The 26,426-nt window shown below is 52.6% G+C and overlaps 8 protein-coding genes across 8 annotated transcripts; 3 read left to right on the top strand and 5 right to left on the bottom strand.

Annotated features, from left to right (window-relative positions):
- Positions 1-1,431: 1,431 nt before the first annotated feature.
- Positions 1,432-6,392, bottom strand: CKM354_000996100 (uncharacterized protein; the record flags this gene model as incomplete). Its single annotated transcript, XM_044805404.1, has 7 exons — positions 1,432-2,917; positions 2,967-3,230; positions 3,288-3,963; positions 4,013-4,435; positions 4,493-4,685; positions 4,742-4,765; positions 4,818-6,392. The coding sequence occupies 7 exons, from the start codon at positions 6,390-6,392 to the stop codon at positions 1,432-1,434; spliced, it is 4,641 nt and encodes a 1,546-aa protein (XP_044661339.1).
- Positions 6,393-6,617: 225 nt separating this feature from the next.
- On the top strand, positions 6,618-9,823 carry CKM354_000996000 (uncharacterized protein; the record flags this gene model as incomplete). Its single annotated transcript, XM_044805403.1, has 10 exons — positions 6,618-6,815; positions 6,879-7,501; positions 7,555-7,665; positions 7,715-7,950; positions 8,007-8,040; positions 8,087-8,271; positions 8,325-9,159; positions 9,221-9,406; positions 9,459-9,615; positions 9,671-9,823. 10 exons carry the CDS (start codon positions 6,618-6,620, stop codon positions 9,821-9,823), a joined length of 2,718 nt encoding a protein of 905 aa, XP_044661338.1.
- Positions 9,824-10,667: 844 nt separating this feature from the next.
- On the top strand, positions 10,668-12,446 carry CKM354_000995900 (uncharacterized protein; the record flags this gene model as incomplete). The annotated part of the gene is made up of 2 exons (XM_044805402.1): positions 10,668-12,218; positions 12,306-12,446. 2 exons carry the CDS (start codon positions 10,668-10,670, stop codon positions 12,444-12,446), a joined length of 1,692 nt encoding a protein of 563 aa, XP_044661337.1.
- Positions 12,447-12,885: 439 nt separating this feature from the next.
- On the bottom strand, positions 12,886-13,652 carry CKM354_000995800 (uncharacterized protein; the record flags this gene model as incomplete). The annotated part of the gene is made up of 2 exons (XM_044805401.1): positions 12,886-13,085; positions 13,139-13,652. The coding sequence occupies 2 exons, from the start codon at positions 13,650-13,652 to the stop codon at positions 12,886-12,888; spliced, it is 714 nt and encodes a 237-aa protein (XP_044661336.1).
- A 1,711-nt stretch (positions 13,653-15,363) lies between these two features.
- CKM354_000995700 (uncharacterized protein) lies at positions 15,364-18,397 on the top strand (the record flags this gene model as incomplete). Its single annotated transcript, XM_044805400.1, has 3 exons — positions 15,364-15,386; positions 15,439-15,621; positions 15,676-18,397. The coding sequence occupies 3 exons, from the start codon at positions 15,364-15,366 to the stop codon at positions 18,395-18,397; spliced, it is 2,928 nt and encodes a 975-aa protein (XP_044661335.1).
- A 526-nt stretch (positions 18,398-18,923) lies between these two features.
- Positions 18,924-22,403, bottom strand: CKM354_000995600 (uncharacterized protein; the record flags this gene model as incomplete). The annotated part of the gene is made up of 4 exons (XM_044805399.1): positions 18,924-19,181; positions 19,247-20,610; positions 20,667-21,616; positions 21,664-22,403. 4 exons carry the CDS (start codon positions 22,401-22,403, stop codon positions 18,924-18,926), a joined length of 3,312 nt encoding a protein of 1,103 aa, XP_044661334.1.
- Positions 22,404-22,700: 297 nt separating this feature from the next.
- On the bottom strand, positions 22,701-23,800 carry CKM354_000995500 (uncharacterized protein; the record flags this gene model as incomplete). The annotated part of the gene is made up of 2 exons (XM_044805398.1): positions 22,701-23,456; positions 23,555-23,800. The coding sequence occupies 2 exons, from the start codon at positions 23,798-23,800 to the stop codon at positions 22,701-22,703; spliced, it is 1,002 nt and encodes a 333-aa protein (XP_044661333.1).
- Positions 23,801-24,377: 577 nt separating this feature from the next.
- On the bottom strand, positions 24,378-25,925 carry CKM354_000995400 (uncharacterized protein; the record flags this gene model as incomplete). Its single annotated transcript, XM_044805397.1, has 1 exon — positions 24,378-25,925. One exon carries the CDS (start codon positions 25,923-25,925, stop codon positions 24,378-24,380), a length of 1,548 nt encoding a protein of 515 aa, XP_044661332.1.
- Positions 25,926-26,426: the final 501 nt, after the last annotated feature.

The following is a 26,426-nucleotide window of genomic DNA, read 5'->3' as shown; positions in this document are numbered from 1 at the left end:
AAGTAGGCAGAAGCACGAAGAATGCTACAATAGAAGCATGTAAAGTGAACAGATTTCTCTCCATCCTAGTATACGGCACAACGCCAGCTTCCGCAAGGCAAGCACGCCACGGTTGCCTCTACTTTGTATTGCCGAGCCCCAATCATTAAGATTGGAAAAAACCTGATGAGGACATCAGAAGAGTCAGAATACGGGGCACCGCCTGACCCCCAAAAAGCCGAGTTGTGCGACCGCAGCAATGCCACTGCAATGCATCCCAGCGAAGAGTTGGACGAGCATCTCATTGTGCTAGTTCTCTATGAGCCAATCAGAACGGTCCGAGTTGTAAACCGCAGGAATTGGCGCTAATGCGGGCGAGCACTACAATGCCTCCTTCCTTTGAAAAGTTGAACGAGAATCTCATTGTGCTGGATGAGCCAATCAGAACGTTCCGAATTGTGCGGGCGCAGCAAAGCGGCCTCACTCGCAATGCCTTCTCCCAGCCAGGAGTTGGACGAGAACCTGATTGTGCTGTATGGGCCAATTAGAACGTTCCGAGTTGTGCAGGCGCAGCAAAGCGGCCTCTCACTGAGTCACTGCAATGCCTCTTCCAGCCAGAAGTTGGACGAGAACCTGATTGTGCCGTATGGGCCAATTAGAACGTTCCGAGTTGTGCGGGCGCAGCAAGGCGGCCTCTCGCAATGCCTTCTCTCAGCCAGAAGTTGGGCGAGAACCTGACTGTGCTGTATGGGCCAATCAGAACGTTAGGGCTCACGAGAAGTGGATAAAGCTGGTTGGCAAATAGATTAAGTAGGACACTTCGCCACCACTACCTCTTAAAATGGCAGTGCAGTGGCAGTGTTGAGGCTTCGTCTGCCTGCCACAGCCGCAGCCGTCACATCCATCATCTCAATGGCCGCGATACAGATCCGCACTCTCGCCCAGTATCTCATCAGAGTGGGACGAAGTTCTCATTGCGGCGTACGGGCCCATCAGAAACCAACAGCTCTAGCGGTATATACTCAAAAACCAATTCCCGACCTGCTCGAACCACATACTTGCACGCTGTCCGGTTTCTCTCTGCGACAGAGCTGTGTCACGGCTGAACGAATGTGCTCGTGCATTGCGCAAGAATGTCAGCGTGCGAGTTCTTCTACTGATTTGAAGTTACGAGAGAATGGGCCATTTTCAGGAACACGAAACAGTGCATGCCGATCTTATGGCCTATATAGCTTGATCTATACAACATTGAATCCCCTTTTTCGCGCGAAGCCCGGGGAGCTATCGCCCCGAAAGCCTGCGAATGCTGGAGATTGATCCAGCAGAGGTGCTTGTAGACACGCCTTCGGACTTTGAGCAGATGATACTGCATTCCACAAGGCATTCTCAGCTGCTGTTGTAGGCTCTGCTACTCCCAGAAAGCCTTCTGAGGCCCATCCACTACCCTTTGCATCAAGAGGGCTCGCGCCATGCGTCTTCCGGTGGCTCGACTGATGGAATGCTGTTCCAGTCGATATTCTGAAGGGCAGGATATTGTTCAAGTAACGACTGTGGCAGAAAGTTGCTCGATATTGAATTTGGTTGCGCCATCATAGGCTGAGGTGCAACAAGGCCTTGAACAGCTTGTAGTCGCTCGTCCATAAACGCCTTCTGCCGTTCTGCCCTTTCCTCGTTTAGCAAAGGTGCGGTGCAATTCTGTCCATTCTCGCTTCGAAAATGACGGCCCAAAGCCACAGCGCGCGCGAATCGTCGACCGCAGCCCCAATAAGCACCAGTTGGGAGAGTACCCCTGCACACGAATTTCTTTTCGCCACTATGCAATTCCTCATGCCGCTTGCAATCTTGTTTCCTAGCGAATGCCTTGCCACATATCGTGCAAACATAGGGTCTTTCATCGGTGTGAGTTCGCAGATGGTCCCGAAGGGCGGCCCCACGAGTGAAGCGTTTTGGACACAAATTGCACTGAAAAGTCGCGGGATACTTCCTCCTTCCTTGCTTGGAAGCTGAGGGTCGCTCGACCACAGACGCTCTATCGGCACCTTGACCGGTCTCAGCGCTGCTGTCCAGTCCTTGCCCCTCGGGTGTAGGCTGCTGAGACGGTGCAGAGGCGTGTCGATGAGGTACCTCAGTCGCTTCTACTTGATCTTGGCTTTGCGGTAAGGGGTCGTTCTCGGCTGGAAAGTCCTGATCGGTCGGTTCTTGTTCGGGATGGCGATTGACATGGGCATCGAGTTCTTTTGCTGTAGGAAACCCGATTGTGGCGAATATGCAGTCCTCAATCTGACAGAAATAGGGTCGCTCATGCCTGTCGAGATGCGCATTTCGTTGATCCAGTTGTGCGAAACCCTCATAGAATGCTGTGCAGTAGAGTCTGGGGCATTTGTAGATGTTGGGACCGTACGTTTCCTCGAGTGCCTCCGTGATCTTCATGCCTTCCAGCATTGTTCGCATCCGGGCTAGAAAGTCAAACAGGTCCAATGTCTGTATGGCCTCCAGGTCTGGTAAGTTAGTGGAGAAAAGACAATGCATAGAGGACATTGTTTCCTTCAGCTTATCGTGAATATCAAGGCCGGCCACACGATTGCACACTGCTTGAATCTTTGTCGTTGCCTTCATTTGCTTGCGCGGCTTCTTCCAGTGAAGCTGGAGGAAAGTTCGAATCGCGATCAAGAGCGATGGCGGCAGGTCTTCGCCGTCTCGGATTACCAAGACACATTCCAGATGATTGGTCCAAGAGACCAGCGCATAGTCTACGAACGCATACGTCCCGTTGCGAATGTAATCGATGATCTCCGTAGCATTCTGATCATTTCTCTCGTTATCGTTTTGGTCGTTTGGCGGTAGAGAAAACCCTGGCAAACAGAAATAGTTCAGGCACAGCTCAGCGAGATTGCTGTGCTCACGATGCTCTGAAAAGTATTCGTTCTCGAAGAGAAATCTACACAATCAGCGATGCTTCCGAGCCTGTTCCGTTGCAGCTGGCTTACGTTCTGGCGGTGCTGTGCACGAAAACGATATCACCGTTCGGCAGCTCCTCGAGTAATGCGCCGCATAGGTCTTTGAGCCCCACGACCAGACGTCGGTGGTTGAGATCGACGATTTGTTTATCAAAGTCAATAGCAACCACAGCCTGGATCTCGCGCCACTTCAGAGGCCTCGTGGCACAGGCGACCCACGCCAATAGTTTCCTAGCGGTTGCATGATATTGCGCTGCTGTCTCGGAAAGAATTCTGTTGAAGAGGCGTTCGTACCTGGCACTCACGTTAGCCGGTCTGTGGAACAAAACGTCGCCTCTCGAGTACACATACGCCTGGTGCAGTTCGGCTGGAAAAGCCTGCATTTCAAGTAGTAGTCCTTCCTTGCTGACTTGCCCATAAAGATTGTTCAGAACCACACAAGCGTACAGGAACATACCCTTAGCACGCTGCCATGTTTGCATCACGAGTGCGTCTGTCTCTTGTTGGCTCAACCTGAACCTCTCTTGAATGATGCTTCCCCACGACTGACAATATGACCTCACGTCAGCGCTGTGAGAGGAGCCTTGAATCTGTAAGGTAGGCAGTCTTGCTAGAAGTGGTCGGGTGGAGGCGTCGTCTTGGCTGAGCAGTACACAGCGGCAGGAGCCAGAGTTTTCCACGTGATTGGTCCAGAATTCGGCAATGTGCTTCTGCTCTATTTGCTTGCATTCATCAATACCGTCAATGATCGCGCAAGTTGGTGTTCCTGCCGCTCGCAAGCATGTAGCCAGCACTTCTTTTGCTAGCTTCGTCGTTCGGAGCGATGGCTCGCCTCTTGTGGTCGCAGTTTCATACAGATGCGAAACCAGTGCATCGTTGTGCAGAGACAACTGGTGGATGAGAGATCGGGCCATGGCTAGAAATGTGTTCTTGGCTGCATCATCGCGTTTCAGGTAGAAGAATATTGTCTGAATGCCAGCATTCTTCTTGGATTCGTCGACGATCAAAGATGCCAGCACGGATTTGCCTGGGCACATTCAGTATAATTGCTCGTGCCCTGCTGAGAACTTGCATACCTGCACCTGGTATACCCGTAACCCATAGAAGTGGAGCATAATCAAATTCGCTTTCGCACCAGGCGCGGTACTTAGCGCTGTCCAGGAGCCACTTGCCAGTAGCGCCAAATGTGGTTCTTGTTTCGTGCCGATGATCTTGATCAGTCTCCGTGTCGCATGCGTCAAGCCAGGTCTGTACATGGATTCTGCGTCGTACCAGCTGCTCCGCGTTGTGCTGGCGGAAGGTCTCCTCTGCGTGGCCCGCATGCTCGAGCAAATGTGCCAAATCATCGCGGGTATCAATCCTGCTTTGTCGCGATTCCTGCGCGTCGACTGCTTTCGCTTGAGCTTCTACCAGCTCCTTGTGACTTGCGATCACAGCAACACAATTGCTCAGTCTACCTTCGAACTCTTTCCAAGTAGATGAATACAGCTGCTTCCAAGCTGCGTGGATTAGCACGCCGCCGCTGACAAACAAAAAGGGGAAGTGAGAGGACGCACCTGCGTTGCGAAAGTATTGCAATGCCAACGTATGAAATGCAAAGATTTTGCAAAACATAACCTGGAGGATTTGAGAGTGGGCTGCACTGCCCTGGGATGCCTTTTGCAGGTCATTTGGCGTTGGCATGCTGTCACCGAGCTTCTGATATTGCCTTAAGAGGCTGTCAAATGCGGTTGGCCAACCGTCGGACACCTTAAGCGAGTAAGTTCGTACGTATCCGCGTCTATGGGAACATGCAACAGACGTACCTGCAACAGAAATCTCATTGGTCCCTGAAACGTCAGCAGGGCTCAAAGGCCTTGGTTCTGACAATCAAAGACTTACGTAGATGGACGCAAGAACATTTTCACAATCGAGCAAAGTATCGACTGCCTGTTCATACGTGCCCAGAGTATGTAGTAGACATTTGAGTCGCGTCATGTCTTGTAATCTACCTTCGGCCCTCTGCTTTCTCTGTATGGCTGCCAGTGTTCGATGTAGAGCTTTGATATCTGCCGTGGCACACTGCTGTAAAGGTCCAGCGATTAGTTGACCCTTGAGCAATTGGAATGCCTGCTCGATCGAGGGTTTCTCGGGGTCCAGTAAATGAAACTTGTCAGGTGCTTGGTTCACTGGCGAGGAAATATCTTCGGTACTCCACTGCTGAGGACCTGCTTCATGGTGATCTGCGTTTGAGGGTTCTATGCCTTTCAGGTATGACTGTGCAACTCTGATAACCTCTGACGCTCGTGGGCCTGTGCTGTCGTTTGGCAGCCCTAGAATCGTACTAAGCGCATCGCTAAATCTCCGATCTTGGTATGTCAAGCTTGCTTCACTGTGCTGTGTCGCCGTTCTTCGATGGGAAACATAGCCTGCCACGGCAGCCTGTATGAACAAATCATGCCTGGAACTGTGGTAATTTGGCTTGATCATCACCTTGCCTTCATCGTCGAGTAAGCCAAGAAGGGCGTAGACCTTATCTCTCCGGTCGCGACAGTGTTGGTACTGGAATGCAGTCAGTGCCTCGTGAAATGGCAGTCCGCACGGAGAGGCAGAGCGATCGGCAGATGTCCTCGACCACCACTTCTCGCGATAGTGGATGAGTCGAAGTGCGCAATGCCATCCTTGGCATATGGTGTCTTCCAGTAGACTTTGCTCGCTTAATGCGCTCGGTCGTGGAAGAGACCAACAGTCCCACCATGAGGCTGCTTCAAGGTTGTGCAGGTGCCTGATCTTGTCCTGCGGCGCTGCAAGTCGGGCGATCTCATTCCAAGCAAATGCCAGCTCGCCGCAATAGATGTTGATGTTGTTGCTAAGAAGCAATTCTTGTACAACCCAAAGTCGTTTCCAGTATACTTTTGAACATAGGTAACTCAGACCTATCATAGCTTGTGATGTCCATGATGGGACCAATGTTGACTCCACAAGCTGCTGCTGCAGCATAAGAAGATTCAACATCTGCTCATCCCGAGGGTTTCCTAGCCACACCACTGTAGTAGCTGCATTCGTGTACACTGCCGCCATCAGCTTGACCTGATCACTACGCTCTTCATTATCCAGCTGGTTCAAACAGACGGCATCGATGTAGATAGGAACATTAAGGTCATAGCTCTTGCCGACCTGTTCGATGAAGGTGCCCAAGTTCGAACGCACCCAGAAATGCTGTCCGTTCACGATGATGGCATAGATATCTTGTATCGTGCTGGCATCTCCCCAGCAATATGATAATGCGGCGTATTCAGTAGTGGCGAGATCGTCAACCTTTACGATCTCGAATGCGCATTCGAGAATGGCTGACGGATCTCGATATTCGTTCGCGATTCTGAGCAGTCGGATCTGCGTCTTCGAATCTATCCATGGATGGTGAAAGGCGGTGTTCCACTCCTGATCTATGTCGCGAGTCTCGTGCTCTCTATTCATATTCGCATCTGCCTGCGCTAGGTGAGCATCTCTCCCTCTCGCTTTATACAGGTGGGCAGGCCGACGCGTGAGGGCGATGAGAGGCCGCCCGGCCGCTGCTCAGCCGCAGCCGCAGCCTTGTCGATGTGCCGTGACGGAGGCCATGGCAGCAAAACATGAATCGAGCGCGCTGGAGCAAGAGCTGCGATTATGAGCTGGTCGACCTCAGATTTGTGCAATATCAGAATGTTCGGAGCATCTGGCCTTGCAAGGAGGAACCTTGACGATGACGATGAGGTCAACCACGGCCCAGCAAAGCGGCAGCGGCACGCTCGATCCACATCGCACCCTCTTCTGACACCAGACGCGTCTACACCAACGACAGGCGGCGTAACACCAGCAGACGACGCCGGGCACGGTGGATCATTGATCTGCTATGGGGCGGTATCTTGTTCCACCTAAAGGCCCGTTCTGCAATATGTGCCGACAGACTGATCGCCTCGGCAGATCACCAAAATCAATGCACAGCTCCTCGATGCATCACAACATGCATCAAATCGTGCTGGATTGGATGCCATCAATGCGGCCGACGGCCAGTCAGAATACGTCAGCCTCCAGTTGACCGTAAAGGGAGCAAGACTTGTGCTCAGCACACCATCCTGCCTCGACATCGCCCATCTGAATTCAAAAGTCACCGCCGCGTTCCAGGAGATCTTGAAACGTGCCGATATTCAGATCAGGCCATTCGTGAAGCGTACAGACCTGGAGTTCCTCCTTCAAGCAAATGTCACAAACAAGAAAAAAAATTCGCTACTCGTCAATGCCACTATTATCGGGCCTCAATACTTTGCGCACGAAACAGGAACCTCATTGTCAAAGCAGGGCCTGTATCTGCAAGATCCGGTACCAGCAGAACCTACAATGGCCTATATCAATCCCCAGCTCTTTGAGTTCGATGTCGACGATATTGAATTCTTGTTCCAAGAGCTTGTCACGGGCTCAAGTGCCTTGGCGTCGTCGATCGATGTGAATCCAGCTTGGACCAACATGTTGGGTAACTTGCCGCAACATGGCCTCGATTCGACTGCTGTCAATCTGGACCCTGCAGTCGTGAGAACGAACTTGATGCCGTATGTATGTCTGACGTTGTTGCTACCATGAACTGACTGTCTCATCTCTGTAGCCATCAAGGTGAAGCGCTCGATTTTATGCGCAAGCGGGAGTTAGGCGGAGGTCTTCTGGACACCGGCGCGCGATTTTGGTTACCACACAGGACTGAAAATGCGATCGAAGTGTGGGTCTATAGCTTCCAAAGATTGGGTGCATGCTGATCGCCTGGACAGTCACCGCCATCGAATTACCGCTGACGAGCGTCAAGGAGTACAAGATGAACCGCGAGGCGGAATTCTGGCTGATGAAATGGGTCTGGGAAAGACATTGACCACATTGTCACTCATAATTAGTTCCCGTGACCGAGCTGAGCAGTACGCGCGAAGTCAGCCACCCGGCAATGCTTTTTCGCAGCCGAGGATCGTTCGAGCGCCTAGTGCAGCAACACTAATAATTGTGCCATCGACGCGTAAGTGTCCAGACCAACTTTCTTAAAAGAGCTGAGGGTCCTAATCATTGTCCTAGAGCTCATGGACTCGTGGATCAAGCAATTGCAGCAGTAGGCCTATTTCTGCTGGAAGACAACCCGTAACTAATCATACTAGACACACGCGCGTGGAAGCTCTACGAATATCAACATATCACGCCCAGAATCGAGTGACGCATTACACCGATCTCTTGAAGTTTGACATCGTCCTCACAACATACGGAACCATTGCCCGAGAATACCGCAAACGGGAACGGGAAGTCCTATATCACATGAGGTTCTTCAGAGTCGTACTTGACGAAGGTCTGTTTACTAAAGGCTGGAAGGTGTGGCAGTGTGTGCTAAATTGAGAAAAGCCCACACGATTCGCAATCGACGAACGAAGCTTTTCACAGCCATAAATACTCTTGATGCGGCACACTATTGGTGTCTGACGGGAACTCCTGTTTCCAATAAGATAGACGATCTCGGCGCTCTGCTGGAATTCTGCCGAGTACCACTTCTTGAGGATGCTAAGACTTTTCGACGACATATAGCAACGCCAGCGCGGAAGTCCTTCAAACGTGGTTGTTATCTGCTCCGAGAGACGCTGACACCATTGTGCTTGCGGCGGACTCAAGCTCTTATCGGTCTTGCAAAGCCGGAGTTGATCGAGAAGTTGGTCGACTTCACACGACAAGAGTTGAGCCAATATCGTCGAATAATCAAAGCAGGAAGAGATGCTTTAGACGCGCCTGTCAGCGGACGACCAGAATCATCCCGAAACGTTGTGCCAAGACTGTTGCTGAAGCTCCGCATTTTCTGTAACCAGGGAACATACAGCGATGACCGTGAATCACTCGAACAAGACCTTGACCCAGATGAGCATTTCACATTGCTCGAAGAGCAAGAGCAAGATCAGTGCGTGGTGTGTTTCTCCACAATAACAGGACTTGGCCAGACCGAAGACGAGGCTTCCGGCATATTGGGCGAATGCGGTCACGTTATATGCCTTGCATGCCACAGCGATTCGTCGGAAGGGAATCGATCTACAATGGCATACAATTGTCCACTTTGTAAAGAGAGAACACGACCCCGGACCTTGTCGGCCGGCAATCCTGCGAACTCCGGAGCTATGAAGCACTCCAGTAAACTCAATGCATTGATGCATGAATTGACAGCATCGCAGAATGCCGACCCACCCGAGAAAAGGTAAGCAGCGGCCATGAGGTTTGCAACGAGGTTTGCAAAGGAAATCTAATGTCCAAAACAGCATCGTTTTCTCTTCCTGGCGAAAGACTATTGGTCTTGCACGACAACTATGCGCTGAGCGCGGTGTACGTGCAGTGCAGATTGATGGCGAAACTTCGCATGCGGACAGATCGCGTATCCTCGACCAATTTGCTGCCGATGCCAGCATCTCAGCTCTTTTAATGACAATCGGAACAGGAGGACTAGGGTGAGATCGCCAGCACATTTTCCACTGTGAGAATGTCAGTAACACAGCGCAGCTTAACCATCACGAGCGCATCTCGCGTTCACATACTTGAGCCGCAGTGGAACCCTTCTGTAGAAGATCAAGCGATCGGCCGAGTTGTTCGTCTAGGACAAGCAAAACCCATCACGGTCATAAGGTACATCATACAAGACAAGGATAGCGTGGAGAAGGTATACTGCAAATTCTCCCATGAGCATCTGGCGCTAGAACCTAACACAGTCACAGCATATACAAGGATATCAGAAACAAAAGATCAATCTAGCCGCGAGCGGTTTCGAAGCTCAAGCAGATTCCCTTTTGACAGAACGCAGTGTTCGACTCGATGTGAGAGCCACATACCACCCACCATTCCCGCTCAGCGCTGACTTCATCTCATAGGCGGGATACTTCACTCGGACTTGATGCCTGCAGACTGAGACACTTGGACAAAAGTCTCGTCATAAACTCAACGTATAAGCATTAATTCCACAGCGAAGTCGCCAGTACCGTTGTAGGTCAGTCACACACCGAGAACTTACACCATAGCGAGGTTGCTGTGTGCTGTGCAGTACTTTTCTGGTGCCAAGTGGATTCCGCCTCTGGTACCTGCAGTCCGGCTGTGTGGACGCATCCCGTGTCTGCAGATTCATCAGTGCAACTGCTCTATTTCTCTCTCTTCCATCACCACCACGAAAACACCTTGAACAGAATAGACATCTATAAAGCCTCTCGAGGATGGAGAATTGGCCGAGCCCACATTCCGCACGCCTTGACATTTTTCGTCCCCATCATCGGCTACGAGCCAGCTCCCCGCCGGATCCCTGCTAACTTCGCAGGCTTGGAATGCGCAACCGCAGACTCCGAAGTTGCATTTCTGCAATTGTGCATCAGGTAAATTCCATGCGAGCTAACAAAAGCAGATTGACTCCAGTACTATGCATTGCAAGAGTAATGCATTGTGCTCAGGAATGGGTGAAAGCATGATCAAGCGGTGAAGAAGCCCCGGCTTCGCTCGTTGCCTGGTGAGCCAGACCGACAAGGCTCAATTCTGATGTCAGGTTGAGTGCTGTCCATTCGTACTTACCAAGACGAACAGTAGGTGTTCGCTTTCGCTGAAAGGGGTGTAACTCTGCTTGGCAGGTGTGCTGAAGGGAAGTGTTCTTCGTTCGACAAGAAGACAACTCGTTCGACAAAACATCCTGAAGAGATTCTACCAAACCGGCCTCGAGCTTGCAGCATTCTTATGAAGATGAAGAGCCTCTCGCGGAATTATCCTCTGGAATTCATCCTACTCCTGGCCGCCAGAACAACAGCCCTCGAAACATCATTCCTAGGTCCCAACCCCTGCTGCGAAGCTCTATATCTATCGCCACATATTCCATCTCCTCATCTCCATTATCCGGGCGAGACATCTCACAGGGAACTGCAAACAGCACCACAATATCTCAACAATCACCGCTTCACTCCGTCATGTTTCTATACCCCCAATGGCACGGACGAAGTCGCCCAGGCTATCAAGATACTCCTCGCCACTAACAAGACCACATCTCGAGGCTGCAAATTCTCGATACGCAGTGGTAACGACCACAGTGCAGGAGTACATTCCAGTCAATCCAATATCGATATCATGATGGACATCCGGAAGCTCAATAGCCTAACGTATCATTCGACGAACGATACACTTTCTGTCGGTCCCGGTGCAACTTGGAGGGAAGTCCACACCTACTTGTCTGAGCTTCCAAGATCTGCATCACACTCCAGGAATGATAAAGAAGATAACGATCAGACCGGACTGGCACCCCCGACACCGAAATGGATTTCCACTCCTCCCTCGCTACTCCTCTCACCACCGTCCACCACTTTCGACTCCAGCATATCAGACTTCTTCCTATCCTGTGCCCCTGCTATCTCCTCTCCGCAGCGCAGTTTCTCATGCGACTCAGTTACAAATTACGAAGTCGTCCTAGGAGATGGCGGCTGGCTGGTCAATGCCAACCCGAAACAGCACTCAGAATTGTATAAAGGGCTGCAAGCAGGAGCGAACCTCGGAGTAGTGACGAAGTTCGACCTGCAAGTGTCCAATATTGAACAAGGAGAGATCTGGGGAGGAGTAGTCAAATATCCCGAAAGCACAGCTGAAGAGCAATTCAAAGCTTTGGTGGAGTTCGTGGAGAATATGGGAAAGCTGAAGGCAACAGAAGGCACAAGCGCAGTCGTAATGGAAAAATACTCATCCTCAAACGGTCCCGGAAAACTCGAATTCTGGAACGCATATACTCACATCATTCCCCAAAAACAGAAAGGAGACGACCCCAACACCAAGCCCGCCCACCCACCGACCACTCTTCAACCCTTCCTCTCCATCCCACACAACACATCCTCCACAACCAAACGCCACCTCAACCCACCCTCCCTCTTCCTCTCCTCCTCTACCTCCTCCTCCCAACAACCTCGACCCAAAACCCACTATCTCAAAACCTTCACCCTCGTCCTCCCCACCTCCTCAACCCTCCTCCTCAAAGCTCACCATTCGCTTCTTGACGCAATCACCGCTCTCGAAGAAACAGCCATAGGCTCCTGGACCGTTTCCGCGACTTACCAACCCTTCCTAACAATCACTTCCGATTCGAAGTCAGAATCAACTGCGATTCTCTACGAAGCCTTCTTCGAATATCAAAATCTCCACGGGAAGCCAAGCCAGGATGGACTTTTTCGGAGACATGCTGAGGATTTGCGGAAAGGGATAGAAGGAGAGGTTGAGGAAGTGGGCGGGAAAGGAAACCCTAAGCATGCGGTAAGTCAAGTACTTTCCAAGTCGCATTTCGCCGACAAACTTTCCATGAAAGTCGCAATAGGCCGCATTGACTTACTAATGGTCTAGTTCCAGTCCCCGGCCGCTGATCTCGACACTTTACGCGAGATCGCAGCACGATACGATCCCGAGGGAGTGTTCAAATACATGGTTCCCTCTTCTGGCGGCTTTGGCTTTTCTGGAGGCAGAACTGCTCACGGTGAATTGTGATTGTCGGCGAACGATTTAAGCATACACTTTGAGGGAATTTGGATCAAGTTGCAAATGCATGATTTCAGATCGCGCAATATCTGCTCTCACTTCTATGCCAAGATTCTCTTCCCATGCTGTCCAATTCTCCTTGCTCTTCCTCTTTCTCTTTCGCCCCAGCCATGCCATGTGCTTCTGGCTGTCCACTGTGGTGGGACATGCTGTCCGATGCAATGCTAAATGAAGACCATCCGAATGTTGACTGCTCTTCTGTTGCCGATGATGGTGCCAAAATGCTCGCCTGATGTCGTAACTCCAGAAAGAGTCTCCTGCTCAACTCCAACGCCAATAATGCTGCAGTCGAAATGTCAACAATATGCGCCAGTGTCCGTATCTTGCGCCCGTCTGTATTTTGCTATACAAAAATGTACAATTGCTCTGAAAATGCGGTGAGATCCTCTCATCCCTGCGCTGGAACTGCAAGGTGAGAGCGGTGGAGTGCTAGTGCCAGGTCTTGCTCGGTGAAAGGCTGGTGGTCGTGTGCTGTGCTCATAGTTTTCGCAAGGTTGTTCGCGTGGCCAGCCGTGCCGCTGTCTGCTGTTCGTGGTCGCTCGAGCGGCTGGTAGCGCTGGTCTTTCGATTGGACACGTGATAGTCCGACTGTTACCAAGCGTTAGCCATGTTCAAACTCTCCTGGAATCAGCCAAACTCACCATTGTGGACATCGTCATCGCCGTCTGCCTCGGGCTCGGTCTTCAATGTTGTGGGTACTGCCACGCCCATGTGCATCGCAGCACCCTCTCGATGTCGTACACTGCCCTTTTCTGCGTCTCCACCACCACTTGTGATACTGTTGCTCCTGCCGCCGTCTGTGCTCTTTCCGCTGAAACTCTTTCTACCCAAGCTGATCCAGCTGCTCCTTCTGCTGAGTGGAGTCTTGGCGACGCTGTTTCTCCGACTTGGTGCTCTGGTTCCCATGGGACTGTACTGGCTCTGGAAACTCTTCCTCCTCCATGCATCCGCAAAGCTGAATGCTTCTAGTTTGTCCTTGTGCTCCTTTTTGGGAGGCGCTCGGTACTTTGGCCTTGGCATTGGCTCGCCAGGTTTATAGACGTTGCTTGGCCATCGTTCATCGGAGGCTTTGGAAGAGCCTTTCGAGGTTTGGGAGTCGCGGTCTGATTTGGATTTGGACTTGAAGAGGAACTTGACCTTTTCTCGGATCGCCATGTCTGCGGAAGGGTGTGTGTAGTGAAGTGAAGTTGCTGAAGATGCCCTAGGCGGATATTCGTCGCATTGAATCGGCAAATGCCGAGCAGTGTCGCGTTGGTTGCCCAAGTCGCGGCTGGGAAGCGGAAGCAGCGAGTTGAATCCTGGGAGGTGACGTTACGTCAGGCGATAGATGGATTGGGAAGGTGTCGATTGGCGAGAGCGGGGAGAGCAGTGGATGGCGTAGTGTGTCTCGGAAGACGAGAAGGAGTGTTGTTCAGCTGGCAGAGGGTGTTCTATGTCGAGGGCGCATGAAGTGCAGGGAGCAGCGAAGAGATAGCAGAAGAGCGTGTCTCTGGCTTCTGGAAGGATTGGGATGGCATCCAATGTGGGGAGGAACAGGCTCGCAGGGCGCTACGCTGAGCCCGCGCGGTCGACGAAGCAGTTTTGGGGTTAGTTGGAGCCATGGTGCGGGAGGTCACGGCAAAGAATGGGACGACGGGTCAAAGAGCGAGAGCCAAAGCCGATGCGCCGCGTTGAATGTGGGAGGAATATGGCCGCGTACGAATGTAGAAGTAAGCCCGAAGATGCCTCCGAGAATGGCAGACGTCTGCTGCGCTGCTGGGGACATCGCTGTCGTCTGGCGGCGCGGCGGCGCTTGCATCCGCCGCGGCGTACAGATACGCTGCAGTTCCTTGCAGGTGAGTGCAGGTCAGTGCAGGAGGGCGGCGTGGTGACGACAAGCCCTCCTACTGCCGTTCGTGTCCCGAATGGGGAACGGAGTGCTTCGACGCATGGAGGAGGTTATGCACGCGGTGGGGAATGGTGCATAAGAGTGCATGGCGGCGGCGTGGCACTCCGCCATGTCGTTGAGCGCCTTTCCTGCCCACCGGACGCCCGCTCACCGTTCTCACTCAGCATTGCAGCCTTGGAGCCTTAGGAATTTTCCGATCGGTCGGAACGGCCGGGCATGGCGAGATCAAGCGACAGGCGTCGAGCAGGGCTGGCATATCCACATCGACAACTTCAACTCCCTCACTGCATCGCAACCACTTTCATGCACATCGTATCTGTCTCTCCAAGCGCCACTCGTAGCGTACCACACGCAGACAGGTCCGAGAACACAAATCACGCCGCCGCCCTGCATTGACGGACAGCCGCACGCGAACCACGTCATCTGCAGCATCGACCAGCCCAATCTACGCTCTGCAAGATCTCCCATATTCCAGCGCATCGATCAATGGGATCAACAGCTTGATCTACGAGCACATCGCGAGCGCATCACAGCCAGTCAATGTTGCGAATATGAGACGGGGATCCAAGCTTTCGCGCGCTGCATACCGCCCATCGTTGCCCAATCTCTACGCACGCGCGCCGCACCGCTCTTTGTTTTCTTTGTGCTACCGTCTCGCATGACCTCAGCCACCGACACGTTGCTCACCGCGTGCTCACCACTCGCCAAGTTCATTGCCCATGCCGCGTATCAGTCTTCCAACTTGCTACGACACATGTGGCAAGGATGACGTCTGCATATGAGCTCTGCAAGCTCTCCCATCTGAGATGAGGCGCTTGCCCCGCGCAGCCTCGTGAAGAGGTAGACCATGCTTTGTTGATCAATAGGATATATACCTGTTTGCGTAACTCCAGCATTCATTTTGATATCAGAAGTGCGAAGCCACGACTCGTGCAAGTAACAGAGAAAACCTACACATTGACCTGACAAACAGCAAGCATGGATAAGCTCAAGAAAGTCTTGTAAGCTAGATCTACAGCAGGCATTTTTGCGTAAATTTATTGACCTCTCCAGTTCACCGGGTTCGAGCAAGGATGATGAGATCCTCTACGGCAGTGAAGAGACGAGGCTCCAGAATGCACCAGAAAATGAAGCGAAGAAGGACACATCGACACTCTATCCTGTCGAAGGACAGCAAACAGAGCAGGGCGAGAAGGGAGGAGTGCTACGCCAAATATTGAATCCAGGCGGCAAGAAGTGAGTAAACAGACATGCATAGAAGCGCAGCGCCATATATCTGACCGGCCTCAGGTACGACGAGCAAGCCATGGGGACGACCGCCACGACCGAAAAGCCCGAGTCTAGCAAGCTGCAAACAGATACCCAGCCGAGAGAGTCCCCAGCATACACAACGTCAACCACCGGGCAAGGCGCATCAGCTGCAGATAGCTACACTGGCGCATCCAACACTCAGTCCAACCTCACACCTGCTGATCCAAAAACTGCCCAAGAAGCGGCTGTTGCAGGAGGTGACCTGTCAGCTGGTGGAGCAGCAGCGACCGCATACAGCAGACGGGACAACGAGACAACCGGTGCCAGCCAGACTGACGGTCTCGCTGACAATCGTACCGGGACGCAGGCTGCTCAGGACCAGTCTGGAGCTCATGGGCCAGGCCGAGATGCTGGCGAGGCGCACTTTGCAAACAGAGAGCATGATAATGATCCAGACAAGGGAAAGACTATACTTGCTGCTGCCGGGACCACTTCGCAGACCAGACCTCTGGGAGAGAGTGGTTCAAGCGGTCTAGGAGGCCAGACCAGCTCACTTGGGGACAGCACTGCCTCCGGCGTCGAAGCGCAGGACTTTGAGTCTACAGGGGGCTATGGAGCTTCATCGACGCGAACTGGCGGTATTACTGATTCTGCTGACACCACCTTCGCCGGTGGCCAGTCAACTACCGAGTCATCCAACCTCGGGCGCAACGCAGGCATCGCAGGAGGTCTGGCTGCTGCAGGGGCTGGCGGCGCGGCGTACGCTGCTTCTCGTGATAACAACAACAGCAATACTCTCTCGAGCACGGACAACTCGCAATCACTTGGCGACCGCTCTCACCCGCTTACATCTAGAGCAGGGCACGGCCACATCAACCCAGTCGCAGCTCCAGAAGCAAGCCTGAGGGAGTCGACGAGTCAATCTGCGCGAGATTCGCAGCTGGGAAGCAGCCACGCTGGTATTCTGGGATCATCTGAGCCGTCCACCGGCGTCGCTGCTGGTGGTATTCGCAACGACGAGGGTATCACTCAGCTGAATAAGGCTCCGGCTGACGTACAGGGTGCGACATTCCTCGATCGCTCATTCTACGTTGGAAAGTCTGGCGATACCGTGGACCACGGCCCGAACGTGGCTGGACAGTTCCCGGGTGCTGAGACCACCACTGCTGGCTCTGCTCTTCCAGCAACAGCAGCTGCAGGTGCGGGAGTTGGCGCGATCGGAGCTGGCAGCGCACTTGGTGGCCAAAGCAGCTCTGCAACAACAGGCACGACCGCAAGCCCAGGCATTCAGACGACCACGAATACTACCGAACGCGTGAGCGCCTCTGCTCGACATGGTTCTATTTCAGGCGTCGATCACAACCCAGACTCATCAACGACCCACACCTCCGGTCGTGATGCTGCGATCGTTGGTGGCGCCGGAGCTGCAGGAGTAGCTGGTGCCGGAGCTGCAGGAGTAGCTGGTGCCGGTGCAGCATATGCCGCGACACGCGACAGCGACCCAACCACGCACGCTGCTTATGGCGCTGAAGACCCAAACAAGCACAACAAACTCCACAAGCCCTCGCCTGAGGAGAAGAAGCTCGAGAAGGAGCACGCCAAGGAAGAGAAGCATCATCAGAAGGAAGTCGAGAAGCAACAACGCGAACTTGAGAAGGAACAAGAGAAGAAACAGCGTGAACTCGAGAAGCAGCATGAAAAGGACGAGAAAGAACGTAGACATGCTGCCGAGAAGGCCGAGAAGAAGCACGAAAAAGAGCTCGAAAAGGAAGAGAAGGACAAGAAGCCGGGTCTGATCAGCAGAATCTTGCACAGAAACAAAGATGACAAGGACGATGAGACCAAGGAGGCCACGGCGTTGAAGGAGAACAAGGACAATGGTCCACTGGACCACCCACTCATCACTGCCGCCGGAACGACGACTGTTGCGGGAGGTGCTGGCGCAGCTGGTGCTTATGCGGGTCGCGATTCCGCTCCCGGTCAAACGAGGGAAGCCACTGAGCTGAAGGAGAACCAAGATAACGGACCTCTGGACCATCCGCTTATCACTGCTGCTGGCACGACAACTGCTGTGGGAGGCGCTGGCGCAGCAGGCGCCTACGCGAGCCGCGATTCAGCTCCTGGCGAAAGTGGAAATCTTGAAGGCCAGAGGCAACATGATGTTGAGCCTGCTTTGAGTGGAAATAACAACACCATTGGAGGCGCAGGTGCCGTTCCTTCAACGACTAGCCAACCTACAACAACGCTGCCTCGTGATGACACGACAGCCACATCCTCATCCAGCGGTACCCAATACGCCGCTGCCTCAGGAGGTGCCCTTGGCCCCGCCGCAGGCGCTGGAGCGCTGGCTTCTGCTTCTGGCACAGGTAACACAACGTCCGATCGCGACGCTGGTCTTACTGGCCAGAGACAACATGCCGTCGAACCTCTCCTCAGCGGTAACAACAACGCGATCGGCAGTACCACAACAACGACCACAACGACGACCACCTCGTCTTCACAACCGCAGGCCGACCCCAAGCAGTATTCGTCCAGATTTTCCGAGGACACTGGAGCAGGAGGAGCGTCTGCTGCAGCTGCCGCGCCTGTTCTCATCGTCGGTGGATCTACCACCACTGGTGATCACTCGCGAGTAGGAGCTGGCGAAGACTCCACTTCTGACAACACCTCTTCTCATAAGCCAGGCGAGGGCTTGACGGGAAGGAGACAGGACGATGTTGATCCGTACATTAGTGGAGGCGGCTTCAGCACATTGAAGTAGGTAAGAGGAACGGGAAGGTATGGACGAACAAATATGGGGCGGCGTAGGTGAAATTCATCTGCTATGCGATCCAGCGCGGGCGAGAACATTTATCAGAATGAATAGTGCGCATTTTACGAGAACATGACATATGATGAAAACATATACCCAACAAGCAAGTATACGATTGATAGCGGGAAGAAAAGGAAAAATTGATGAATTGAAACCTTACTGAACTAGCAATAATAGTATGAAGCTCGAGTCGTTGGCCTACGATGTCTACATTTAGTGCACTACTCGAACTTAAGACTCACTCGTGTAGACGGGTGCTGCCGGCCATGCTGACTATGTTCTAAGTTAGCAGACAGGAAACAATAAGCCGCATACCACCGACTGAATGAAGCACGGCAATGCTCCCACGTCTAGCTAGACTTATTATATCTTGCCAATTTTGGATTTGTGATCTTGCATTCGCAATTCTGCCTCGCAATCTTCTTGATCTCTTTTGCGGCTTCCTTTTTCACGTCCGCTCTTGCACTGCTGGACATCAGTCACCTGCGCGTAGGCGCTGCATCTCGCCCTCGAACGATGCTATCAACTTTAGTCCATGTTCCACAAAAGCCTGCGAACCACCCTGCACTCGCAGTTTATTGGGATTTTGGCTGCACCATTGCAGCCAATTTTTGTGATCGTGGCTCTCGTATATTCGAGGTTGGGGCGTTGGATCTCGGGTCTTTCTACACTTGACATCCTGTCCTTGGTCGACATTGGTAGTGGTCTCGAAGGGTGACTTATCGTCATCATCCTGTGCGTGCGAGGTAGATTAAGAACGTGCCGATAATTTAGGGGGGGGTGGGAACGGGTTCTTACCTCATCGCTCTCGTCAGACCGGACAGTTAGATATGTTGGAGGCAACCATGGGTCAAGAGGTTGCTGCTCATACATGAAGCACAATTGTGCAAACTTGATGATCACGTCAGTGTAGTTTAAGGCCTTGGACTCATCGACTGGTGTCCCCAGTGTAGTGTCAAAGTCGATTTGCTCCAACTTCGCCGTTGAGTACGTTGCTTGGTCTGATAGCAGGCGTGGAGAACCAAGCCGGGGTTCAGTCTGCCCGCGGCAACAAGTGTGCGTGTATCCATGCATCTCAAAGTCGCGAAAGCGTTGGATCGCACGGCAACACATTGCCAGATCTTGTTGGCTGATACGACGCGCCAATAAAGCGAGGAGCTCGATCATCGGACCTGTACTGGTCTGATATGATCGCCACTCACGCAGATATTTGAGCTTGTGCAGGGCGAACGTTAGAGCTGTGCAACCAGCGTCGGAGCAAGCGCAATCGCAATTGTCTGTTGTGAAGGCGGAAGCTCCTCGGTCAAGCAGGACGGATAGGGAAGACACCATATTTGCTCGTTGCGTAAAATGCCAGGCCTGTTCTCCGTCCTTGACTGCCCAATTATGGAGCCGAGGAGATGAGAATAGGTAGTGCATGACGGTGTGCCCGTCGTGCGCACACGCTGCAACGTCTGCTTTATGCTCTGGGCCGGTCATCCAGGACAGAGTGTCGAAGTCGAACAGCGAAGCGACGTTCATGAGGGGTGTACGACCCTTCTTATCTCGACTGTTGATGGCTGTAAAGCCCGAGGCCTTCAGCAATTGCGTCTGGTTTTCGGACTTGGCTAATTGCATCAAAGTAAGTTGGTCCCATAGCAAGACGTTCGCGTTCGCTCCGAGACCGAGCAGACGTTTTTCAACGCAAGTATCAGAAGGATCATCTGTATTGATGAACCAAAATGCCAAACATCTGTCCAGCAGATTCTGTGCTTCTGCAGCCCCTGTTTCCGCCCTCAGCCACACAGAAACATCCTCGATGAATTTGAGATGTCGTCGACGGACTGCGTAGTCAATGAAGTAACGGCCGTTGCGCCTGTCTTTCACGGATGGGTCCGCACCATGCTCGAGTAGGACTATAGCCGACGCTGATGCGCCGTAGCACGCAGCGTACATCAAGGGAGTTGAGCCTCCTCCGTCGATGCAGTCAGGATCGACGCCAGCTTCGAGCAGCATTGTCAACCGACTGGGAGAAAGCACAGCAAGGTGGACTGCCGTCTGTCCCAGTGCATTCGGTAATGTTCGCAGAGCCTCACCTCTCAGTGCACAATCAATAGCACGTTCGAACTCAGCGTCATTCTCAGTCAGTAAAGCCTCAGACAGATAGTCGCAACCACCAAATCCTGAGAAGACTCCATCAGTAACAGCACATCGGAGCTTGAGGTCACTCAATGCTTACCCGGCTGCCTCTGTAGACACTTCTGCATAAACTCGATGAACATAGGATCGGGCGCAAATTGCTCCGCAAACCAGGCCGGGCTGCAAAGCTGTGGCCAATCTTGAAATAAAGAAGCATCTAGGCAACCAGGATCCAGGCCAAAGTACAACAGCGAGAGCAACATATCCATATGCGGTCCCTCGCCGATCCATTTTGCACAGCGGTGAAGTAAGCGCGGGTTGCGGAGCACAATGGCTGGTGATCCGAGCATGAGGAACTCAAGCAACTTCCACTGCGTGTTCTGCATTCCCGGAGGCCAGGGTCTCATAAGAAGCAGGTCAAGGTATCCTTCGCCTTTGGGATTCACATCCTCAAACGAGGCTTGACCGCTTGTGAACAACTGCTTGAAAGAAGTAACTTTTCGCGAGATATATCGATCGAGAGCTTGTCCGTAGCAATTTTCTGGAATGTTCTTCAGTGGAGGTCGTCCTGACTCAATCTTCTCAAGGCACCGAAATCCCGGCCCGTTGTAGTCGCAGACGCGATCTGGCCTCAACATAAGTGTAGGTATCCAACTGTCAGTAATTTGCAGACCCGCAGTAATCGAGAAAGGCAGCAAAGACGGAAAAATTGCTACGCGGAATTTTATCCCGTAAATGCGAGCTGTGCAAGTCTCAACATTGCATGCTTGCCCTATTGCTTGTAAGCCCTGCATTTCGGTAAAAATGTATCGGCTCCTGTGTGGGCTCTTCAGAACCTTGGAGTGACATCGACAATAGCAACTGTCCTTCTTTGCTAAGCATTGGTAGAGTGTTGCGCTACTAGTAGGATATGGGCGGCCTTCAAGAATAGCTGTGCTTGAGTCCCCTGGGTCCCCGTCAGCAAAGGTAGCAGCGTTGTTCTTGCTCCCTTTTGATAGGAATGAACCCTGTGGTTCGATGACTGGATTATGCAGCTTCGGCGGCGGGCTCCTGTTGTGCAGTTAGACCAGAATTGTACCAAGATACAATCCACGTACCGTATGTCATCTCGCTGCTTTATTGCTTGAAGAAGACGCTGTCTAGCATTATCCTTCCCTTCTCCATAGTTCACGCCAGGTCGTATGCCAACAATGCCGAACAGAGCGTAAGACATATCCTCCTCTCGAAGAGTTTCTCTTCCTTCTATCCATCTTATCTTATCCCCAATCGCAAGATTCACGCTAGTACCCCAGTCGTTCAGAACCCGCTCTGGTATCCCTGTCAATGTAGCAATCTCTCGTACGAGATTTGCGCCGGAAGACATGCTGTCGCAATGGGAAAAGACGCATCCTTTGTTCCCAATGACTTGCCACTCGTTAGTTACGAAAACCACCAAACGTGGTGCTATTAATTCCTGTAGAGTCCAGCCCCTCGTGAACCATACACTGCTCAGGTACCTCTCCTTATCCTTGATGTCTTCGAGGTACGCCAGACACATCTCGGATCCGCGATACCAGTTGAACATCGAATTGATTGAATATGACAGTTCCGCCTCGCTCTCCTTGTTTATGCAGCATGTATCGATCCAGAGCCACTCCAAAGGCGATAATCTCTCTCTTATATATCTTGCGAATGCTAATACCTTCTTATACCCGGCCTTGTTCTTGTTCTGTCCGTTTCTGACATCCTTGTACGTAGCTTCTCTGTCCGACCATCGATGCGACGCGATCACATACTTCGGTTGGTTGTCGCCATGGAATTCGGCGAACTCGAGGCTGTTAACATTCAACAGACGCATGTTGATTTATCTGTGAGCATCAGTTTGCGCGCCGCATTTGCTAGAGTGCTTATATGCAGGCTTGAAGAGAGGACAAAAAGAGAGCTGTCCCGACGGCCTCTTTAGCGCCAGCAAGGCTGAGAGCTGTTGCAGCTGCGGATCGCACTGCGTCCTTCAGCTGCCGCCGAGGCTTAGCGCCGCGAGGCTTGGCGGTAGTAGATTCCTCTGTCCTTATCGAACTTGTCAAATACCACTGCAAATCCCAGCGTACGCGTCCTTCGCCCGTGACACGACTATGTCTTTCAAATCTCCTTTACTCTACCTTTGCCCCCACCACCCCTCCACAACCCCCCAATACCTCTCAAAATCCTCCCTCGGCAACCCCACGTGCGGCGCCTTCTCAAAAACTTCCTCTCTCACATCCTCAAACCCTCTAACTTCCCTCGCTTCCCTCGCATGATCTCTCACATCTTGCCAGGAAACGACCTCGTCGGATTTCGAGTACATGTATAGTCTCGGAACTTTTGCATCCCAAATCTGCTCTTTTGGAACTGTGAGACCGTTTTCGTTTTTCTCTGTGATGGAGCTTGTCGACGTCGGAGCCGGTTTAGATCTTGTGGAGAGAAGGAAGAAAGGAGAATTCAACCTCCTCCTCAACTTATCAACCATATTCTCTTTTCCTAGTAGCCAGCATTTCCAGAATCCGTAGGAGACGAAGCAGCGGATGAGGAAGTTTCCCAGGAGGCGGAGGAGGGGGTTGGAGGGGAGGGCTGCGGCTCCGACGGCGCGGACGGCTTGGGAGGTGTTGGGGCGGGAGGGGGTGCATTCGAGGATTAGGCGGGAGAAGGTTGAGCTGGGTTGGGGATGTTGGCTGTGGGTGGAAAGGGAAGAGGATGATGAGAGGGAGTTGTTGAGTTGCATGCTGAGATGGTTCGCGACTGTGGCGCCGCCGTTGGAGAAGATGTGGAGCAAGATTTTGGGTTTGGGAATGCTTCCTTGTGAGGTTGTTGATGGAATGTTGCGTTGGAGCAGGTGGTCTTGAATGATGGAGATTGCGATTGCTAGGCGGGGTTTCTGTTCGAAGGGAAGGTACAAATGTTAGTTGGAGATAGGGAGAAAATAATCAAAAGACAAAAAGAGTTTGTTTCTCGCATTGAGTACAGGGAACATACCATAAACTCATCCGTCCCAGAGACATCTTTCCAGGTAGACTGAATGAGAAGTATCGTCGACGAAGGATAGAGCTTCTTGTATTGATCCGTGTATTTCTGGATGTGTCTGGGAAATGCGGCCATCCAACTGCAGATGACGAATAGGGGAGGCTGGGTTTCGTCGCTCGATGTAGTGGTCTCAGGCCGGTGGATTGAAATTGTTTCCGTGAGAACTTCGAAGCCGTCGGGCGCTTTGCCGGCTGCCATGTTGGTGGGTTCCTATCGAGGAAAGAATTCGGGTCCGGATGCAGCGACTCGACTCGACTCGGTACTGGAATTTGTCGAAGGTCGATTGCTCTTGCGATGATTTGGAGTTGGTGCTTCTTGGACAGCGAGTGGATTGTGGAGGTGCAGAGCGAAGTGCTGATGCACTTAAGAGTTGCACAGAGCTAGTTCCAATGGGAACAATAATACAATAGTGACCAGGGTTCTGGACAATGTCTCGCCTCTCTCACTTCAATAACAACTTTTGCATGTGAAGTCGAACCGCTGTTGCTTGATTCGGCGCCGAAGAGTCGCGAAATGGTATGGCAATTCACTTGCAAGATTTTCGACAGCTAAAGGTGGAAAATGCATAGAATGCCACAAGCTCGCATTCATGTGATACAAACAACGATTGTCTGAAGATCAGCGGACGATGTGACACTTGGGAGACGAGCCATTAGTGCAGCCTCGGCATTTCGTGACAAGCAGGAACGAGAACGATGCCGATCCCTAATGCCGATCACGGATAGATCCGTCACAGACTGGATATTGGGTCAATGTGATATTCTGCATAACGGGACTACACGTCTACAAAGGTCGGCTGCTCATACCCATCGCCCTGCCCACGCAGCGTGTCCACCCTGTCAGGCGCGTCGTACTCGAATCCTGTTTGGAACGCGCCTTCAAGCACTGGATTCGGTGTGCTCAGCAGCTTATCCTGAATGCGGCGAGCACTGGCCTGGAACCGCTTGCGAACATTCTTGTAGTCCGTGGCCACGATACGCCCATCGCGCTTGACAAATTCGCCATCAACGGTGACGTGAAGAATGTCGCCAACGCTGGCGTGCAGAATGATGGCAGCTATTGGGTCACGCCAACCAAGGAGCGCAGGTGAGTCCCGAGCGTTCCAGATGACCAGGTCTGCTTTGGCTCCCTCCTCGATGACTCCAAGATCTGGGCGGCGTAGGGCCAAGCCACCAGCACGAGTAGCGAGGTAGAATGCCTGCGCGACGGTCATAGGCGTGTCTGTGGGCACTTTCCACTTGCGCAGGACGTCCAGGGAGAAGTCGTAGCGAACGCTCTGAAGCCACATGCGCGCCTGCGTCAGAATATCCGTGGAGAAGGTGAAATGCGTGTCAACTCCCAAGCTTGCCTGGTCCTGGATGTACGCTGAATGCTCGTGGGTGTGACCGTAGTGCATCTCGGACTCGGGCGTGATAGAAAGATACTGGTTGGTGGTCCGCAGCAGCTCTGCATCAGTGGCGGGGAGGAAGCTGCCGTGGGAAAAAACGACCGGTATGGAGGTGTTCAGAATGCCAAGCTCATGCAACGCCGAGGGCAGGTTCGAGGCTCCCCATGGGCCATGGAGTAGATGTGTCGTGAGAGCCGAGACGTTGTACGATACTGCCGCATCAATTATTTGTTGCAGGACGGACTCGTCGGAAGTGTCTGTCCAGGCGTCAAAGGCTAGGGCTAGCTCGGTCCGCGAGTTTTCGAAAAGATCACTCTCAGCAATGTCGCGGAACTTCGCGAGCTGCTGCTTGATAGTGAAGTTGCTGTTGGAAAGCTCGTGAATAGTGTACGCCCAAAAGACGCGAGCACCACTCTCGACAGAGGCATTGGCGCCAGCAATGGCCGTCTCGTTGGACCAGGTATGATGAGCGTGGTCGAGCGACGTTGTGACACCAGCGTTGAGCATCTCGTACAGGCCCGCAAGCTGACCGATGTAGACGTCCTCAGCATTGAACAGTGGCCCAGCTACGAACTCGCCATAGCGTCCGAAGTACTCAGCCAGTGAGGTGTTGGATCCGATGGTCTTGAAGGCCGTCTGCCATCCGTGGCGGTGGGTGTCGATGAAGCCTGGAGTAATGATCTGGCCCGTGATGTCAATGTGCTCTGTGCCATTGGGTATGGCTCCAGACTCGGGCACGGAGTCGAAGACCTGAGCGATGCGGTCTCCCACGACATGCAAGGCACCCTTGTCGATGACGCGCAGGGACTCAGAGGTGCTATCAAATGCTATGATAGTACCGCCCGAAAAGAGTGTCGAGGTATTGGCCGCTCCGACAAAAGCGCTGCCGAATCCTATGGCTGCTGTGGCAGCAGCGCGAAGCCCACGTGAGCGCATGGCTGTTGACCCTGCGATGGTCTTTCGTCAAAGGTCTTAAGAAACAAATGTCGCCGGCGAAGGCAATTCGAGTGACGAAGCTGGCCGCGAGGCATGGACCTGAAATGGGACTTCCTTTACAACCAGAACCCAATTGCAAAATCTTCCATACTTTTCCATAGTAGCCATGCTAGCCCGGCCTAGGCTGTGCAAAACCTGAGCCTGTGGAGTCAAGCTATGAGTGCACTGTGACAGAGCGTCCAGGTGCAGTCGTCATAGGAGGTTGTTTGCGGAATATGTTCGCCTTTCTATACTTGCCGCAAAATCATTTTTATGGGTCCCGAGGCCAGGATGTTCCGATTGCGAATCGAAGACCCGCTATTGATTAGTCGTACCTATTGAACTCCTGCTACCTCTTACTGGCGATGAAAGCGTGAAGGTACCCCTTGATGTTTCGGAGCCAGCATGAAAAGATAGTTTGCCTACGCATAATGTGGCCGACCAAAGGCTCGTGGCGTACCG

The sequence above is a fragment of the Cercospora kikuchii genome (assembly GCF_019650295.1).
Source record: "Cercospora kikuchii DNA, contig_00006, whole genome shotgun sequence".
Classification (NCBI taxonomy): Eukaryota; Fungi; Ascomycota; class Dothideomycetes; order Mycosphaerellales; family Mycosphaerellaceae; genus Cercospora; species Cercospora kikuchii.
Note: the sequence above shows the minus strand (reverse complement) of the source record. Positions and strands in the feature narration are given on the sequence as shown.